A 19,460-nucleotide genomic window follows, 5' to 3' on the forward strand; every position below is an offset into this window, starting at 1 on the left:
ATCAACTGTTTGGATAGCAACAACATTAAGTCCACAAACTTATGACCCTACAGTACACTGAAAGCAAACTGCAACTAAATGTGCCATTCTCAGTAGCCAATCGTCCCTAATGTAATTCAATTAATTAGTTAACTCCCCTTCTAACTGGATTTGCTCCTTTATATGTACATATGTTGGCACCTATGATAATTTCCCCATTGGTTGAGGTCATAGGGGTACACTACTGGGAATTTGTATAGATGCAATCTGCAATATGGTGACCACATGTACATCAACTATGGTATTTATTGTGATAACAGTCAGCTAGCTTGCAAATGTACTGTAAAGAACTGCCAGTTCTTCCTCTTTGTGCCTTTTTCCATACCCAACTGCCGGTGCAGCTAGTGGGCCTCTGCCAGCATATCTCAACTACATGCATACAATATAAGTGCCCATACAATATAAGTATACATACATTATGAAATCTCATTTCAAAATTCTTTAGTATGCTTACCTTTATACCCAACTGATATTCGAATCTTGGTTGCACAAAACTCCAGGCACCCATATTTCTATGCTCTTCTTGGCTCCAAACAAACTCTGAAGCAAAGTAAAAGTTGGTGATAAATTATAATTAATAAAATTCATAGATAACAACATGTTGACCAGACATTGAGACATGCCTAACATAACTAGCAAATTAATTACAAGACATATCTCAAAGATTACTAACCTGAAGCTTGAGGGTAATGAGTCAGACATGATTTCAATTCTTCAGCTGGAAATGGGCAAAGCTCCTGGCCATGTGACAGACACTAACTATAACTAGTGTGACGTCATTGCTGAAATGGTTGTGTTACTTCAAGTCTTATAATTGCAGTGCTGCCGGTCTTTTCACGACGTCTGTGCTTTGTTAATGCGTAGAAATGTTTTCCAGAACAGAAAACAACACGTTTGACTCTATTTTCAAACAACTTTTCATACTTTGATGACTGAATTCAGGGAAATCAACTACCTCTCAGCATCCACTTCATCATCCAACACAGGATGAAACGTTGTGCCTGGCGCCATTTCCTGCAGTGTCGAAGTTGCTTCCTACAGAACAAAACACATCCTCACATACAGAGCAACACATTTTGTAGCCTCTTTGTCAAACATCTTCAAAACTCTATTTAATTAAATCATTAGATTGATACCAACATACTCACAGAAGCTCGTAGAATGAGTTTTGGCGATGCGACAATTAAAGGTTTCCGAAAGTTTCTTACCATCTATAAGCCAAACAAAAATAAAAAATTGTTTTGAATTCACAAACTCCTGTTGTGTATTCAGAACAGTGTCTAAACTTTGAACCTGTCTTCGTAAGAGATGAAAGTACTGACAAGAAGTAGTAGGATGAGTAACATACATATTCACATTGTCTGAATCTGGACCATCCTCACTGCTATCAGTTAGCTACACAACAGCAATTCAGTAATTGATCACAAGAGACCAAATCCTGTGGTGTGTGTGGTGTGTGTGTGTGTGTGTGTGTGTGTGTGTGTGTGTGTGTGTGTGTGTGTGTGTGTGTTTGTGTGTGTGGCATGCAGAGCAAAATATAAAGAATTTTTTGTCCGGACAAGCAGGTTCGCCAAAGCCACGCCCATTTTTAGACCACGCCCACGCTATCAATTTCAGAGCCCGCAAACACTCTATTGCTATTATTTGACATATGTACAAATCACGACAATAAGAACTTTGAGACAACATACCTGCAAGGCAAGCATATTAATTGCGTTACAATAAAGTCTAGAAACTTATGGAACTTCAAAAGGCAAACTTGAAAGTGCACTATAATTGTGTGAGACAATAGCAGAACATTAACAGGCAAACCTAGCACAATGATGTGCAAATTGTCAGTCAGACCCTTCTGGAAAACTATCTGTAGACAGGCTTAGAAGATTATGCCACACGTCCCAGTCATCTAAACTAAAGTTGCTAGTGCTATCGTCTTGGGCCAACTCTTCAGTTTTCCTTGCTGTGTATTGCTTTCTGAAATCTTGAGTAGGGCGGTGGTTGGTCTTGCATCCTTCCCACCATAGCTGAATAGCGGTGTCAGCATGAAAGTCTTCAAGTGATGGTCCTTCATGGTATACTTCCATAAGGTCAGACAAGGTGGTGTTGCCCAGGCTGGTGCGCCTGTCAGTCTTGATCAGTTTCAGCAACGAAAACGTCCTTTCAACAGGTGTGGTAGTAAAGGGGAGACTAAATACTAGCTGGCACAATTGGAGAACGTTTGGCAACTTACAATGGTCTGGACAGGTGTAAAGTATGTACATGTATCACACAGACTCATAGCACACCTTGTTGACATTAAGATATTTTCTAGCATAACGGACTACCTCCTCAACCTCTCCATGAAGAGCAAGAATACTAACACTTTTGCTTTCTAGTGATTTGGCAATACGAACAGCAAGAGCTTCTACAGCTTCTCTAACCTCTGCAGTATCATCAACATTCTCGTCTTCAGTATCTTGCTCAGAGGTTTGAACGTTACGCTTTCTTGCCGTGTTTGGGTGTCAAGAAAGGCAATTATATGACAAAGAAGTTTGGTGTCACACCAACCTAGTCGCTCTTTCATTTTATTATCAAGGCATACTAAATAGTTTTCACCTTTCTGCACAGTTACTTTAGTGTGCTGATAGAATAGTTTGCCAAAGGGGCTTTGATACAATGTATCTTCTTTGTCTCTCTGAAGACGGCTCAAAACGAGTTTGGGCTCTTTCTTGGCAAGACCTTTGAGTGATTTGCTGGCTTTTAGCAGGTTATGTATACCATGTGCAATGTTGACTTTGTCATCTTGGAGACTGAAGCTTAAGAAATGTATGGGCTGTAGCAAGTCTACATACATAGCTGTGCCAACTAGCATTTTGTAGTTCTTCATCTTAAAAACATAACCCTTGAGGCATGCTTTATCCTCTGCCTTTGTCTGTCTGTCACTTGCTAGTGTGAACAAATGGTTTACATACACTCCATCTCTTCAATGAATCGTTGCAGAGCTTTACACTTTTGAGCAATCCAACGTGTTCCTGAGCAGCGCACAAGCACATTTCCGCCTATGGGGAAGCTGTATGCTTCCCTAAGGCCTGCAATGATGCCTTCATGCTCACGTAATTTTTTAAGAAGACTTGTGGTGTAAGTAACATATTTGAAGCAACAATTCCATGACGTCCTTGATCACCTTGCTGCACAGCGCGTCTTTACAAGCCAGTTCAAGTCTGTCCCCATAGCACCACTGCCACATTAGCCAGGGCAACTTACTTTGCATTTTGCCTTTCATGACATTAATTTCTGATATGTTTACTGCTGCTCCATCGGTACTTACTCCTACAAGAACCGCATCAGTGGCAAGAACATTTTCAGAATCGTAAACATCGACCACACCTAGCTTCTCCAAACTTCTCTGAAGACATTGGATAAGTCCATCAGCATTTACAGTCAAAGGTACTTCAACTGATCGAAAACGTGAAACAGATCTAACTTCTTAGGTATCGTGATCAAGTGCACAGTATTGCACCATTACAAGCTCATCATCAATGTTTCCGGCATCTGTTGACCCATCAATCATTGCACTGTAAAATTTGGCACCCATTAACTTGCGTCGTAATTGCAAGCGTTGGCTCTCTGCAATGTAGTGAGTAAACTCTTGGGCTCTGGCTTTGTTCAAATAGGTGCCAATATCTACTCCGTGTCTCTTTTCAAGTTTGGCTAGCACGGAATACTTCACTTCTTTGGCTAAAATATAGCAGAGATCAAACTTCTTCAATAAGCGTGTGCGTTCTGATTTCTCGATGTGAAGTAGGCTCTTAGCGACTGGTGCATAGGCGGATATAGACTCCTGAGATGCCCGAGCATTGTCATTACGCCATTTGTTAACCGCTATACTATGTTGTTCACTCATTGCATGATCGATAACGCTGCTTGTTCTCTGGTTAACAGATACAACTAGCCATGCATGTTGAAAATTCTTAGATCCAACAATACTGCTTTCATACCTGCGACATAGCTCGTACCAAAGAGAACCAACACAATCATTTGAATCTAAATCAAGATTGCAACGAAGCCATGACAAAGTCTGATATTCAATCTCATAGTGGGTCTGCCACTTTTTAAATGTGCAAAGGGATACTCTACGTGATGATGACTGCTTCTTGCACTTGGACAGTGACTTGGCCATTCCTGGTTGGAGCCTTTTTTGGTAAGACTGGTGAGTTTCTACTATCTCTAGTTGTCTGTCTAACAGGTCAGTTGCAAGTGACAGCATTATTGAGAAGCCTTTAGTGGAGCTTGACGGTTGAATTGATTTCGTTGGGCTAGAACTTGCTGCTGTTTTGAATGTTGCTGTTGATGCTACCTATTTCGGTTGCAAGAACGAGAAAATGTCTGACTCTTTTGTCTTTGCCGTTTTGGAGTCAGATGGAGGAATGGGGAGAGGACTGCACCGTTTCAGCTGGTTTTGGGGTTCAACCCACGAACTGATGGACTTGTCTTCAAATTCAGCCTGCATGCAAGCTGGCGACAATGACTGACCTACATTCTGACCTCTAATACAACTGTCGTTGATCTTTGGGTCATCAACTGGAAGAACAGGAACAAAGTGATTAGATAGTTTGCACTTCTCATTGGAGATATTCAGGCTAGTGCAGGACCACATGATTTGAATGGGTGATCCACATAAAACTCCTTGGCGAGGGAAGTAAACAGTTTGCATGAATGATCGACATGCATATGAAAACTGCTTGGGATAGATAGTGTGTACATCTTTGCCAAGTACAGTCGCTAAAGCAGAGATCTCTAGCATGCCACTCCACACTCCTTTCCGGTGAGATAACTCTGCTTGATGGTTTACTCCTTCAGCAAAGGCATGGTGTAAATTGCAAGTTTTCGTCAACTCATTCGAAAAAACAGCATGTGTTTCGTTTCCTAATACTTGTGACAGTATTGCAGCAGCAGAGAATGCCTTGTGTCCATCATCACCATTTGCTTGCTCAGCCCTTTCAACAAATAGCTGAGCATAATATCAAACGTTTTCTAGCAATTCTTTGACCGCATTTGCCCTGATATTCGAGTGCTCATTCTCCTTTCCAAATACAGCAACACTAGCTGCCGGTACAAACAGTTGCCATCTCCAAGTACCGCCACAGGGACATGGTTTACTGGGACATCATCATGATACAAGATAGTAGCAACGCTGTCTGCAGCAAAGCCAGCTGCATCAACTGTGTCGGGTATGATGTCCATATCTACAAGCTAACATTGAACTTGTACTGTACCTAAAGAAAGATATGAAAATAGAGAATTCCTGCGTTGAACTGTACTTTACCAATAAACATACAATTTGAGAAGGTGGTTGGGATTTCCTTTTCCACACAGCCCAAGTAAATGCCTACCCCTTTCACAGTGAACAACTTGAAAGCGTGCTGAAATCTACGTGCACCAATTGTTAGCACCAATTCATTAGCATCACAACACATTCCCACTTCCGGGCTTCCACTGTACAGTACCAAAAATTTGTTTGAAAAACTTACACAAGGCTGCCTGAACGACGACGGGAGTCAAGGTTTTGTAGATGGAAAAACAGAGTAAACGTAAAAAATAGACAGATGTGCTCTAGTTGCTGTCAGTCAAATCTAGAAACCATTTAGAATCTTTCCAGAACGACTGGGATTTCAAAGAAACAGCAGTCACTGCTATGGCTTCAACAAGTTTTACAATGATAACTATTCAAGTATTGACACAGACATTTCAATTTTAGTATCTAGGACGCTTGTTTTCAGGTTCCCACACTCTCACCTACAGTCCCTGTGTCAGAACCTTTGTCACAATTACCCGCCCTTAACCCCCACATCCTGACCACATACCCAGAAAAAAAACATTCACAAATCAGGATGTTTTGATTACCGTCTTGGAGACGCTCTTTCTACCAATTCATGTCCTCCTATTTGGTGCTGTGGTGCATTGTTGGTGAAAATTTGTATTCTAAGGCAACTTCTGTTTCAGTAACCGGTCTGACCACTCGCATAGAAGCTTACTGTCTATTCCCGATAAGTGTGAACTTTGATAATCTGTAATATCTCCCCTGTTTTTGGACCTTCTGTCATGATCTCGAAATCACCAGGTCTGGCATCTGTTTTTAAATTATTTAAGCCCTTGATACAAAGACAACCAAAAGATAACAGTTTTGCATATCAAAGACATATTAGCCTAGTAAAAATGGTTATTATCCAATTATCCTGGGATCATCAACTTGGAACCACTTAAGATAACATGCTCTAATGAGCACACCTGGTGCCACCTCTACCACATCCTAGTTCAGACTTAAGGAGAATAGATAGTAGATTACCCGAAGAAAACATACTCTGATAGTGCACAGTCTGACTCATGAGTTATGTCTGATCATGACATTTGGGTGACTGTTTGAGTAACCATGCAATGTCCGGCCAAGACAATATATGGCCGGACATGGACTTGTTTGACCAGACAATGTCCAGTGTCAGGGCATTATATTTCCCTTGTGTGTGTGTGTGTGTGTGTGTGTGTGTGTGTGTGTGTGTGTGTGTGTGTGTGTGTGTGTGTGTGTGTGTCTGTGTGTGTGTGTGTGTGTGTGTGTGTGTGTGTGTGTGTGTGTGTGTCTGTGTGTGTGTCTGTGTGGTGTGTCTGTGTGTGTGTGTGTGTGTGTGTGTGTGTGTGTGTGTGTGTGTGTGTGTGTGTGTGTGTGTGTGTGTGTGTGTGTGTGTGTGTGTGTGTGTGTGTGTGCTTACCTGTAGAAAGCGTTCAATTCGACAGGAAGAGTGTTCTGGACCAGCCCCATCCATTCCATGAGGCAATAACATGACAAGCCCACTTTGCAGTAACCATTTGCCTGAAAGGAAATTAGAACTGACCGAGTGTGCTTCAATCCTGCTGAATGCAGTCTTACAACTATCTCATCTTGCTGCATAACTTGTTAATTTAGTACAATAAAACCCAACAAATAGTATACACCTACAGGCATGCATATAAATTCACTTTATTGAGCAATAACAAAAGTTTACTTACTCTCTCCTGATGAGATGTAAGTGTCCACAATAATCTGAGCTCCAGTAAAGAAATCACCAAATTGAGCTTCCCAAATGATCAAATTCTGTGGTGACTCTATGCTCATACCATACTCAAATGCCAAAACTGCTTCTTCCGACAAAGGACTGTTGGCTACCTAATAGACAAAAAATAAGGACTGCACATTTGATGCCGTGTTTGTTTCTCACTTCAAGGTAACCTTGATGCTCGTCATGAAGATGATTGAGAGGAACATATGTTGCATCTGTTAGGTTGTCTACTATCATCATGTGACGATGACTGAAAGTACCTCTGCCAACATCTTGCCCACTGACTCGAACATTGAATCCTAGCAGAAAGTCATGAATGTTCACTCTACTTATTGCTATTTTACTCTTATTGCTCAAATTGATAAATTGGTACTTGCAATTACTATAACCTGTAAGTTCTCTTATTTGGTACTAGCTGATTTGCCTGTTCTTCACGTGGGCATATTAACAAAGTTACATGTATAACACTAACTTCCGAGTATTAGGCAGAGACAACATGAATTTCAAATAGCCCATTCCCATCACATGTGACCAAATCACACACGCACACACACACACACACACACACACACACACACACACACACACACACCTCCTCTATATGTAGATGTTATCTTTCTCATCAGCTGAACACAATGCAGAGTTGAAAGACAGCAACAAATCAATCATTTTTACGTCAGGGACTTCAATGTTCAAGTCTCTAAACAATCTCATCCTTTGCTCTTAGTGCTGCATTTGTCCACTAAAAATGTTAAGTTAAAAATTACGTCTGCAGTTTATGCACTACAATATGATATACCCAGCTTCCTTCTATAACTTCATTTTCAGGAGAACATGATTATCTGTCTTTTCAACAATTCTTACAGTGTCAGGCCGGATTTGCAAATCTCTGGTTTGAAAATAATGTCAGCTTCAAAGTCATCTTGACACATCAGTGTCTATTAAGTTAAAATCTGTAAGTAGTCTTCGTGATCAAGCGAGACTTAGTACTCTTGTGACTCCTCACACTGGAGCATGGCACCGGGCAACCCCAAACACTAAACTTGGCCTATCCATGTCTAGAGAGGAATCCGTGTTTGCTATTCAGGTCATTCTTGGTATGCCACTCTTCCCTTCTCCACCACATGTTTCCCGGTGTTCTTGTGGGCACATTCTCGATGTCTTTGGAGATCATACTAGGTTGTGGAAACCGAAGTCTTAGGATCAAACACCATGGTGCTTCACGCAACTTACTCTTTCATTATCTCCTTCCTGACAACAAGGGCTTGGAAATTGAACAACGTTGTAGTGCAGAAAACTTCAAACGTCCCGGTGACTTGTATCATCCTGATTTTTTAGAAGGATGTCCTGCCTTTTTCGATGTTTCAGTGAGGAACTCATTACAGCCTAGTCACATAATCCTGGACCAGCTGCAGAGACTGGAGTTGATGAGACAGATATGAAAAAATTAACATGGTACGAAGTCCTGAAATCTGGTTGTCATTTATGCCACTAGTTGTATAAAGTGTTGGTTATCGGGCTAAGTCTAGTCTAGAAACACTGAAAATTAAATAATAGCATCTCCTTCAGCTACTGTTCATAATACAACTCTTAGCATAGCTGTTAATAATTTCAAGGAGCAAATATCAGTAAGAATATGGCAACATAATGCCAAGCTTATCCTAGACAGATATTTACTAGAGGACTTTGTTCTGTTGGACACTAGAGTAATTTGCATTTTGTTGTTATATTTGCTTATATATAATAAAATTATACGTATACATGGTATGGCAACGCTAAAATGACTAGAATTTTAAAAACTTTTTCTAGTAAAAAAGAAATAGATGCAGGGATTCTATAAAAAGTAACAGAAACAAGATCTACAGATAATATGAACCACAGCCGGACATCATTAGTAAATCCTTCCAACCCACTAAATGTAAAACGTAGGGATGTGGGGTACGTTGGAAGGATTCACTAATGACATCTGGCTCTGGTTCATATTATCTATAGATCTTGTTTCTGTTCTTTTTATACAATTCCTACATCTATTTCTTTTTTCAGACAAAAAGTTCTAAAAATTCTAGTTTGGTAAGTTTTTCGGAGTGCAAAAGAGCAATTTTTTTAACCTAGGGCATGTCTCTATTAGGGTCTGTAAGCCTAAGCATTATAAGATTTAGTGCATTTTCATTAGCGCTAATTAAACTTGCTTAAATGTAAACTTAATTAAACAGCTTTCGTTTAACGGTCACGTGATGGCATACCATGGTATCATAACGCACGTTGCACGAATATGGATCCTAAAGTTTTAGTGCCTATGCAGTTGAATATGCAATCATGAATGGCAGTTGGTTTAGCTAAGGTTATCACATACGAGATATGCGTTGCAAAATGTTGGGTTCCGTATGGGCCTCTGAGGCTAGCAGCAGTTTTCTACTAGGTTGTTAGATGATTAATGACCAAAACAAAAATAGGATATTGTACACAACAAACAAAAATTTCATTTCATTGATTTTGAGAAATGTTAGTCTTCATTTACTATGTTTTCACGCGTGCAAAAAGACAACCACACCTTCACAACGCTTCAATTGGGTCAATCCCTACATACAGGGTACGTTATGATACTAGCTAGATGTAGTAGATGGTACGGTTAGTCCCTCCTGGGACTTGCAATAAATAAAAATTATATTGCATAAATATATATATATATATATATATATATATATATATATATATATATATATATATAGCATTTACTTTTTGCATTTGTACAGTACCTTCCAACAGAAGAGATCCTATTGCTAGAGCTTCAGCTGTTGCCCAATCTATGCCTACTCCTTGGTCCACTTGTCGTAGCCTAGATTCCACATGACTTTTCACAAGTCGAGGATGAATGTTCTACCAATTTCAAGACATCACAACTCTAGCTAGCACCACACCACTTTCAACCAACATTATGCTTTAATACCGTGTCATCAGCAACATGAACTGACATTGCACCGACATACTTCAATAAATCTTGAGGGCAACCTAGAGCTGGTCATTCAATATAATTCAGCAGTTTTACACTGATATTGTTCACCTGTGCTCCATTTGGACACATGTTTTGTAGATGATTCCTGACAGCTAGCCCATTGTTTCTGGAGATGGCAAACCTGCACAAAGTACCTATACAAGTTACAACACTCCTAGGCACACAGTGACAAAGTCATTGACACGATCACCTCAGGCTTAAACTCCTCTGCCGCCGCCAGATGAAGACCAAGCTCCTTATTAAAATTTTCTGTTTCTGTGTCAGCAAACTCCTTACTCAGTTTACCAGATTCCTAGAACCCAAGTTGTCATATCTGAAATGCATCATACTGCAAAGTACTCACAACTAAGCTCTTCACATAAATATCTGGCACACTGTGTCTTGAATTAATGACATTGTACATAAGCGGCTGCGTCAGTGATGGATCATCTAGTTCATTATGACCCCTTTACAAAGAAAGATTAAGACCAAATTATATAACCTGGTTACTGACTTACCAACGTCTGAAACAAATGAGGTCTACAATCACATCACGTCTATACTTCATGCGGTATTCTATGGCAAGCTGACACATTCTAATAACTTCCTACAATACAAATACGATTGTGCAACACTTCCGTTGATGTACATTACCCTCTGATCAGTGACTCAAGTCAACCACTTTATAAAAATAACAAGCATAAAACATGAAAAGAAGAAGAAAGAGAGAGCTTTTTTGTTAATGCAATCACAATACCCATGTGAAGGCAATATAAATTACGTAAGAGATAGCAGTCTGTTTAAGCATTTTGTTACTTCACTTCACTACATATGTACAAGTACCTCAATCATGCATAAATGTACAAAAGATTACACACAAACCTCGGGATAATCTCCATTGACACGAAACACAGGACAGCCAATCATCTTTCCCACATCACTAGCATTTAATGATGATCTGGAAAAAGGAAATTTCACAGTCTTCAATACTATAAGAACACATAAATCACTTGCCTTCCTCTGTTAGATGGAGTTGTAAACCCCAATTGATTGTTCACCAAAAGATGAATACTTCCTCCTACTCTAAAATGAGGAACCTGAGACAAAGTCAGTGTCTCCGGTACAATACCCTGAACAAAGTCATAGTCACCCTTGCTAATACATAGGGGCATGTTCTACTTCAACATACTGATCAATACTTATACCTGTCCTGTAAATGATGCATCACCGTGCACTTGAAGACAAAGTACCTATCACAATGCAATTATTGAATGACTAAAACTGACGTAAAATCAAAGTTCAATGTGCACTGTACTAGACACTACACCATAACAAGAATAACTAAAATAACCATAAGTAAACATAACAACCTTAAATTTGACTCTATGTCACTTTGCCATTAGTGGAGCCATGTGTGCATTATAACATTTCAAGTCGTCTTACAGTATGCAGTGTTATTCTAATCAACAATAATGTACACAACTATGACACATGACAAATCAAAACTATTGTTATGACCAGTAATGAAAATAGTAGCAAATTGATTGTACATAGATAGAGCAGTAAATACAAAAGACCTCAAATCCCATGCTCCTTGATGATATTTTCACATCTTCAAAAAGCTATAACCTGTAATGGTGATGTAGCAAAGACGTTCTTCGTTTGTGCATTACTTTCCTTTGTAAGTCTGTTACCTCAACACAACATTTAATACAAAAAGCAGTTACAGCTGATAAGGACAGTGTGTCTGTGATTGGGAGTCATTCTATTTGAGTGCATATTGTTATCAACATTCAAGATAGCCTAAGTGCCGAATTATTCTACGTAAATGAAAATAAACACAATAGTAAAATTAATGCAAACCCTAACTGACCTTGTCTCCAGGCAAGTGGCCACTCTGTAAACTATAGTCCCCTTCTTTCAAACTTAGCTGCCGTCCACGAGCTTTCCCAACAGCCACTGGACACACAGCCTAAAAAATTAGCATAGCCTATATGGAAGAATGTCAATGTGATTCGGCAACGAATAGTACCTCTAGATGTGAAGGATTAGGCAACATGGTCACATGAACAACTTCTTTCCCAAACGTCAAATCTACTGAGTTAACTATAACAAATATTGACTATTGCACTAAACACTGCTAATGCACAACAGATACCAGTGAATACCAAGATGAGACAAAACGTCACCACTCCCGTGTGAACCATCAGGAATAAGGGTATTCCCTTTCATCTAACATAACAAACCTCTGTAGTAGCACATCTGTGCCCTTGCAACATGTAATCCACAACTATAAACACATCATTTCTAACTAATGTCATTAAAACAAGATTAATTCGATATGTGTCAGAATTGTCTTAGTTATTGATTACAGACCTTGACCATACAGTACTTTATACAACTATGTTACGTACTCTAGACAGAACCAACCTCAAATAGCTAACAAAAGCACACTCACTCAGCACACACACACACACACACACACACACACACACACACACACACACACACACACACACACACACACACACACACACACACACACACACACACACACACACACACAGGAAAATACAGCAACAATATACAGTATGCAACAGAGGGTTTACACTCCCTACCATCCTTGTCCGGAAGTCTTAACGATTATGACTCATTTTTGCCAATCGACTGAAGCTTGCGTGTTTAATCAAGCATTTCAGTGATATGTGCTGATAGAATCTAGTTGCTGCACTTTACCTTTATAGCACTAGATATAATGCAAAAACCAGCCGCAAGTTTCGACGTTCAGCAGGTTAGTTGATCATGTTACCTCAACTAAATTTATACATATCTGCCTACAGTTTTCAAAAAACAACAGATTAATAAGCATTAATTGCTGGTGTGTCAGCCATCTTGTCATGTTTCGATATAATATTTGTTTACTGCTCTGATCTTTACTTCATTTGCCCATACACATCATGAAGGCCGCGAATGATTAGCAGTAGACAAATCTCTACAAGTCTGACGTAGTAAAAATTTATAGATGTGGCATGAATTGTTAAAGCAATTACAAATAGTAATAATCATTATTATTAACAATTTATTAGAAAACGCCCTTCAATTAACTGAAAGCTATTGTTTGTAGCATGAGTGAAAATATCTTATTATCGCCTTCCAAGAACACACAGTGTGAAAAATAGGGCAATATTTAGGCTCGGACAGACTGAGCCCTGGTAGGACATTCTTGTATGATGTTACATGTATAACTAAGTGCCTCCCCTACTGCAGCCATTTTGCATGTAATTTTTGATAACCAACTTCCAAGAGAGAAATGGTGTTAAAGGCAGCTGAGGTCACTCTAGATAAAGCATGCTAGGAGGCACCTAAGTTCAAGAAATTAACAGTTACACCATTGGAAAGGCCATCACGTGCTAACAGACAAGGTTTACAGTGTCATATGTATGCCTAGGGGTCGATGTTTGTCCAAACACGTCCCAACACTGGTGCAGCATTTGGTTGAACAAACAACACATTTGGTGGGACATTGTTCTATGTGCTACCGTTATTTTCCACACTGAACACATGAACAGACACTTCATGTATTCACCTGGATGTCTGACATAAGTCTCAGAAAGGTATATGTTTCTGTGTAATCTGCATCATACTAGCAACTAGCATATAAATAATTGATTCCATGCACTACTAGATTTTACAAACTCTGAGTGCTACACCCAAAATATTTCAAAGCAATGATACTTATGCCGATGCTTCTATGCCCAATACTCCCAATCAACTATAATGAGTGTACTCTAACAGACAAACTTAAAACAGAAAATTGGATCACCACACGTATATCCTTATTGCTACATTGCCATGTCAGGTTGAAGTGAGGCTACTACATATATATATATATATATATATATATATATATATATATATATATATATATATATATATATATATAATCAATACCCATGGCCAAAATAAACTCTAACAATAAACGAACAAAATTATAGTATTTATGCTGTTGCACATGCTGTGCTGTGCTGTGCTCGTGTGTGTGTGTGTGTGTGTGTGTGTGTGTGTGTGTGTGTGTGTGTGTGCACATGCGTGTGTATGTGCGTGTGTATGAGAGAGAGTGTGGTCATAGTGAGTATGACTGAATTCAAAATACAGATGCGTCACAGTGTCCATATAAATATCTCCTGTACAGTACTACCTTCAATAATTGACATCAATTAGAATGCATGTACAGTACTGTAGGTAGTTGTAAAATTTCCACCTTATAGAACATTGCTGTTGGATGAAATTTCAAAACATCCACTAGAAGATTGAGACGACCACGATGAGGCATTCCAATCACAACATCCTGGATTCCAGCTGCAAACAAACCAAGATGTTAATTCCAAACATCTCTATAATCTAGACTCGTACCCAGTCCTCTTCTTGCACATCTATATACTTACATGCTTGACTATGTACCGGTGCTACACTTTCGCAAGAAAAAGACAGTGTAGACACATCATGTGGTCAAGTATGTCATGATACAAGCATGCGAGAAGAGGACTGGGTACAAGTCTACCAGTAATCATTAATCTTTAGTCTCACTCAAAGCTGACAGTTGTAGCAACTTTCTTATAAAGCCTAATGAGCTTTCCGCACCCTCGGCTCCATACCGTTTCACATGACCAAATTTCTTTGCCAAAAAATTATCAAATGCCTAACAAAAGTACTATTATTTTGATGTCTGCATGCAAAACTAACTATAAATACCTGTGATCGAATCAGACATCCCGCTAACTGTTTTCTTTCTTCGTCTTCTATAGGAAACTCCCTTCTGCTCTTCTCAAATGCAGACAGAAGCCATTGCTTTTCTTCTTCATCCTATGATCATGAAATCAAATCGATACTATATGTGTCTCATTTTCTAACTGATCCTGAACATCAGCATTCTTAACTCACATGTACATGACCAGCTTCTATGCTACAGGGTCCACAGTACACATTTTCTAAATATTGAACCAAGTCACTGACTGTTCCCTGAGTCAGTTGCGAAGAGTAGATAAGACCTGCACACAGAAGAAACTACTAAAAGAAAAAGAAAAAGACATAACAACAAGCTCAGCACACCTCGTAAGTCATAAGTTGACGTTGATGTAAGATCAATGCCATAAAGAGACAGATCCAGCTCTGGAGCAATTCTGTAAACAGAAATATTAATCAATTCATCGCTACCAATTATCACTTTGCAGTTCATAAACAGATCTCAGTAATACCGTAGGCTGGGAATATTGGCAACAATTTTAATTTGGCATTTGCCAATTAACAAGAAAATCACCAAATTAAATTTATCAATATTTGTTAGATGTCCCATTGCTTGTGAGCATACCTACTGTTACAAAACTTTTGTCACAAAGCCATGCATCACAGCCACATCATGGCCATTACCAGTCTCTCCCTTACACCTGCAGGATAGAACTACAGAATTCAAAGGCTGCATCCGTAATCATCATTTTTACCGTGACATCCGGAGCCCTTAATATTGGTAAAGGCTCCATAAACTCTCACTTAGATGGGTTGCATCTGTCTCCAGGTGCGTGCATGCACACATACATTGAAATGCCAGACCAACAGCACAAACGAAAGGAAAACACATTGTGTACATCTGGTGACATCATACATTGACGAAACTCATATATCACCAAATAACATTCAACAACATTTAAAAGACAATCTGGACTTCATCAAATATTATTGTCACCAAAATTTCCCAGTCTATGGTAATACAGACAATCACAGCAGTAGAAGTGCTCTCCGCACATGAGCTAGTAAAACAGGACCCAATGCTCTATAAGTAACAGCAATGTTTCTTTCCCTTGCAGCTTTGTAATTTGCTGACATACTTCTTGTCATGACATCACACGAAGCTTGTATTTAAAAGAACATTCTGAATTTCGAGATGACAAAACAGGGCTGGCGGAACGACTATGGCACTACGGCCAAGGCTATAGCACTATAAGTTTTTAATTAAAAATTTTGCTGACAGTCTGTTGTGATCCAGGTTCCTAAGGAATTGTCTGGGACCTTGTATGCGACGCATATGCAAACAGTGTGTTGTCCATGTGGTCAATCATGTCTGTTCTATCATGCTAGATTTCCGTAATGTTAATTACACCACACTGACTACGCCTTCTAGCGTGCGTTAGGCTGTACCACTTTGGATTTGCTTCTGTCAGACCCATAAAATTTGGTATTTACTTAAACTTATTAAAAATTGGGCAACTTATTAAAACTTGGTGTATCCTAAAATATACACTTTCATGTTATTTTAAGGAAAAGTAGGAAAACTGTATTAGTTTCAAATACACTTATGAAAATTCTTACTACACAAATCATATACAGTCAGACCTCATTATTTCGACAACCGATAACCTGACATCCTCACTCTCTGACAAAGGTACACACAAAATCAATTTACGTATAGGTCATTGTGTATTCATTTCCGATAATCCGACAGTCACATTAGTCCGATGAAAACCAGCAGAACGAACATGGTCAGAATATAAGGTCTGACTCTGTTTAAGAAGATTAAGTATGAAAATATGCACTAAAATCACTCAACCTTATTCCAGCATAATTTTCTTCTTCAGAATATGAGTTTCTATTTGGCAGCAAAAAAGGGTCTGGCTACACAAGAGCTCATTGGTGCACGTGCGGGTGTGCGCATACACACACACAGACACACACACACACACACACACACACACACACACACACACACACACACACACACACACACACACACACACACACACCACTATATCAGTGTTTGGTTGTCATGTCTATACATGTACCTTAGCGTGTTCAAATGGCATCTAAGCCTGTCTTAAATATTAGCCTGAATTCCAATTCGGCTTATACAGAAATACGCACGGCTATTATTTGCAAAAATACAGTAACTATGCCAGAGGCATAGCTAGGCTTGAGACAGTAAGGCGATTGCCTAGGTAAACAATCATGGTCATACATGCTGATGAAATTAGTTTTATTGGCGTGCTGTGTTTCCTTTGACTTATTGTCTAATGAAGACATGCACAAGGGTAAGTTACTGTACCATCTCAATGTAAAAGAAAATTATGTGTCGCTATGCCCCTCCATAATGGGCAAGTGGGGTCTTTACCCAAGCTATGCAAGCTCTGTAACTTCTATGCAAGCTCTGTAACTTGTTGTCCTTAGAGAAACTTCCCAGCAACTGTGCAGTAAACCAAGGGGGCATGCGCCGGATCAAATGTGAAGACCTCCTAGCATCACACTCCTGTACCATTTGAATGAAAACATCAGAGCTGCTACAAAGGTAATAGTCCAGCCTCACAATACAAGACTGATACGTCGACTTGATCTGTTGTAACCCTCGACCACCCTTGGAGCACGAAGCTTACAGCAGGTCAACGTCTGCCACAGGATGGTAGACACCGTGCATAGAAAGAAGTTTCCTGGTCCATCGATCAAGCTGCTGCAGGTCCATGGTCCTCCTATGAATGACAGCAAAACCGTAAGTGAGAACCAGCAGTGCAAACCCGTTAATGCCCAGAATCTTGTTGCAACCGCACAACTAAACATGTTCACTCTACAAAAGTACTTGCGACGGAATGTCTCCTGCATACTGTTGTGCTGGACTGTTACTCTCATCCACACCCAAATACTTGTAGATTTGACCCGGTTCCAGACAGTTGATGGTGTCCTGTTTTCCTACCATCACCCCAGAATTCTGTCCAAGAGCTTACCATTGACAAAGTGTGAGCCTACCATTGACAAAGTGTGCAACAGCACACTTGTTGCACACTTGTCCAGACCAAACTTCATCCGGGTGTCATCAGAAAAAGTACGAACTGTGTGCAAACAACCCTTTCAGCTGATCAGGATTTCTGCCATACAGCTTCACATCATCCATGTAAAGCAGATTATATTGTTATTTATTATTTATTATTATTATGAATGTACATACTGTACAGACTCTGTCAAACCTTATTTCTAATTTGGTTATGAGAGCCTACAAACAGTGAACTTACTGTAATTTTTTAGATGTCTAGAATAAAATTTATATAGTTTTGTATTATAATCATCAATATTAATTATTAACAATAAAATTCACATCAATTGCCTCAGAAAATATCCTGGCTACGTCACTGTATCTATGCATAAACATATGCTACAGATAACGCCGACCACACACTCACAAACATGGAACGTGCGGCTGCAAAAAATGTACAGCCTACTATAAGTACGTAGTCAATATTTTACCTTAGAGAGAGCTGCAGAGGATCCACCACAGATTTCTTGTAACCGTGAGTTTGATATGCAGTAGTTAGTTGTACGATGTTACCCGGAGTGTTCTGGACGAGCGACTGGTCGACAGCTTCACAACAAGAAGACCACTAAAGTCATAGCCATGCAGTTCTACGCATGTAAAGCGGTTACCTAAAACCAATGAATCTTTGGCTTGTGTTGGCTTGTGACCAAATACAGCGCTTCTAGAGTGATATACGCGCGCATATGTCAACTTCTTCAGCCTCTGAAGCCTTTGCATTTTTCTGTTGAGTGGAAGTCCTCAGCGCAATGACCTCAATGCGCAAGAGGGAGTCCTGGCAAAAGCTCTGGCGATCAGGCTCTCGCGTAGCCAAACCTCTTCTAGAATTCTAGTTGGCGACGACTGATATCAAACACGAACCAGCCCACTAGGCAACCACGTGACTTGTTGATTCAACATTTTGCAAGCACGAACACACGAATGGTGAGTTATGGGTGTTGCTCATTGCCTCTAAAGTATGACGATAAAGAAGAAATAACTATAATTGATATTCTAGATTCCACTCGGTTTATATCAACTACCCTCGCTTTTCGATGTACGAAGCAAAAGATTTGCCACGAAGCGTGACGATCGATCTCCCTCCTACAAGATGTTCTTTGTGTACCAGCACCAGAGGTCAGAGATATATATTGCAGTCTATTGTATCAAACAATCATCTAAGTTAGTTTGTCTAGAAACTTTAGCTACAGAACTGAGAACACTAACTGTTTGCATTTCGTACTGGAAAGGAACTGACAAGTTCTAGCATCGCCTGCACGAGTACATGTACTAGGCACGTAGTCTAGTAGCCTCAGTTTCCCAGACCAGTCTAGCGCTTACGACAAATAAGCGTCTTGCAAAATGGGCTCTAAATTCCCGCGTTAGGCGTATATAATTTATATTTTTCTGTAAGGGTCTTGAGAAACCGAAGCCAAGCACGTAGCTACATATATACAGTTACACCACTCTATTCTAGATAATCCCGCAGTTCAGGCTAATTACGTAGCCTAGGGACTAAAACATGAAACTTGGAAAC

The 19,460-nt window shown here is 39.6% G+C and overlaps 1 protein-coding gene across 1 annotated transcript; it reads right to left on the reverse strand.

Annotated features, from left to right (window-relative positions):
- Positions 1-28: 28 nt before the first annotated feature.
- Positions 29-18,884, reverse strand: LOC134179292 (2-oxoadipate dehydrogenase complex component E1-like). Its single transcript, XM_062646155.1, has 29 exons — positions 18,556-18,884; positions 18,379-18,493; positions 15,208-15,278; positions 15,040-15,146; positions 14,851-14,961; positions 14,686-14,797; positions 14,360-14,457; positions 12,267-12,330; positions 12,131-12,204; positions 11,972-12,070; positions 11,304-11,348; positions 11,113-11,228; positions 10,981-11,056; positions 10,617-10,705; positions 10,463-10,565; positions 10,310-10,411; positions 10,168-10,240; positions 10,054-10,115; positions 9,863-9,983; positions 7,266-7,405; positions 7,057-7,213; positions 6,780-6,880; positions 1,333-1,434; positions 1,188-1,250; positions 995-1,074; positions 840-939; positions 713-776; positions 494-579; positions 29-408 (listed from the first exon to the last, which is right to left on the reverse strand). Exons 1-29 carry the CDS (start codon positions 18,662-18,664, stop codon positions 304-306), a joined length of 2,745 nt encoding a protein of 914 aa, XP_062502139.1. The 5' UTR covers positions 18,665-18,884; the 3' UTR covers positions 29-303.
- Between the last annotated feature and the right edge of the window lie 576 nt (positions 18,885-19,460).

Source organism: Corticium candelabrum, chromosome 5, assembly GCF_963422355.1.
Source record: "Corticium candelabrum chromosome 5, ooCorCand1.1, whole genome shotgun sequence".
Classification (NCBI taxonomy): domain Eukaryota; kingdom Metazoa; phylum Porifera; class Homoscleromorpha; order Homosclerophorida; family Plakinidae; genus Corticium; species Corticium candelabrum.

Coding starts and splice junctions, on each gene's coding strand:
- LOC134179292 (XM_062646155.1), bottom strand. CDS start 18,664: ATGCAAAGGCTTCAGAGGCTGAAGAAGTTGACATATGCGCGCGTATAT. Junction 11,229..11,303: donor ATGCATCATTTACAGGACAG/GTATAAGTATTG, acceptor GACTTTGTTCAG/GGTATTGTACCGGAGACACT. Junction 9,984..10,053: donor TTCATGTTGCTGATGACACG/GTATTAAAGCAT, acceptor TGAAATTGGTAG/AACATTCATCCTCGACTTGT.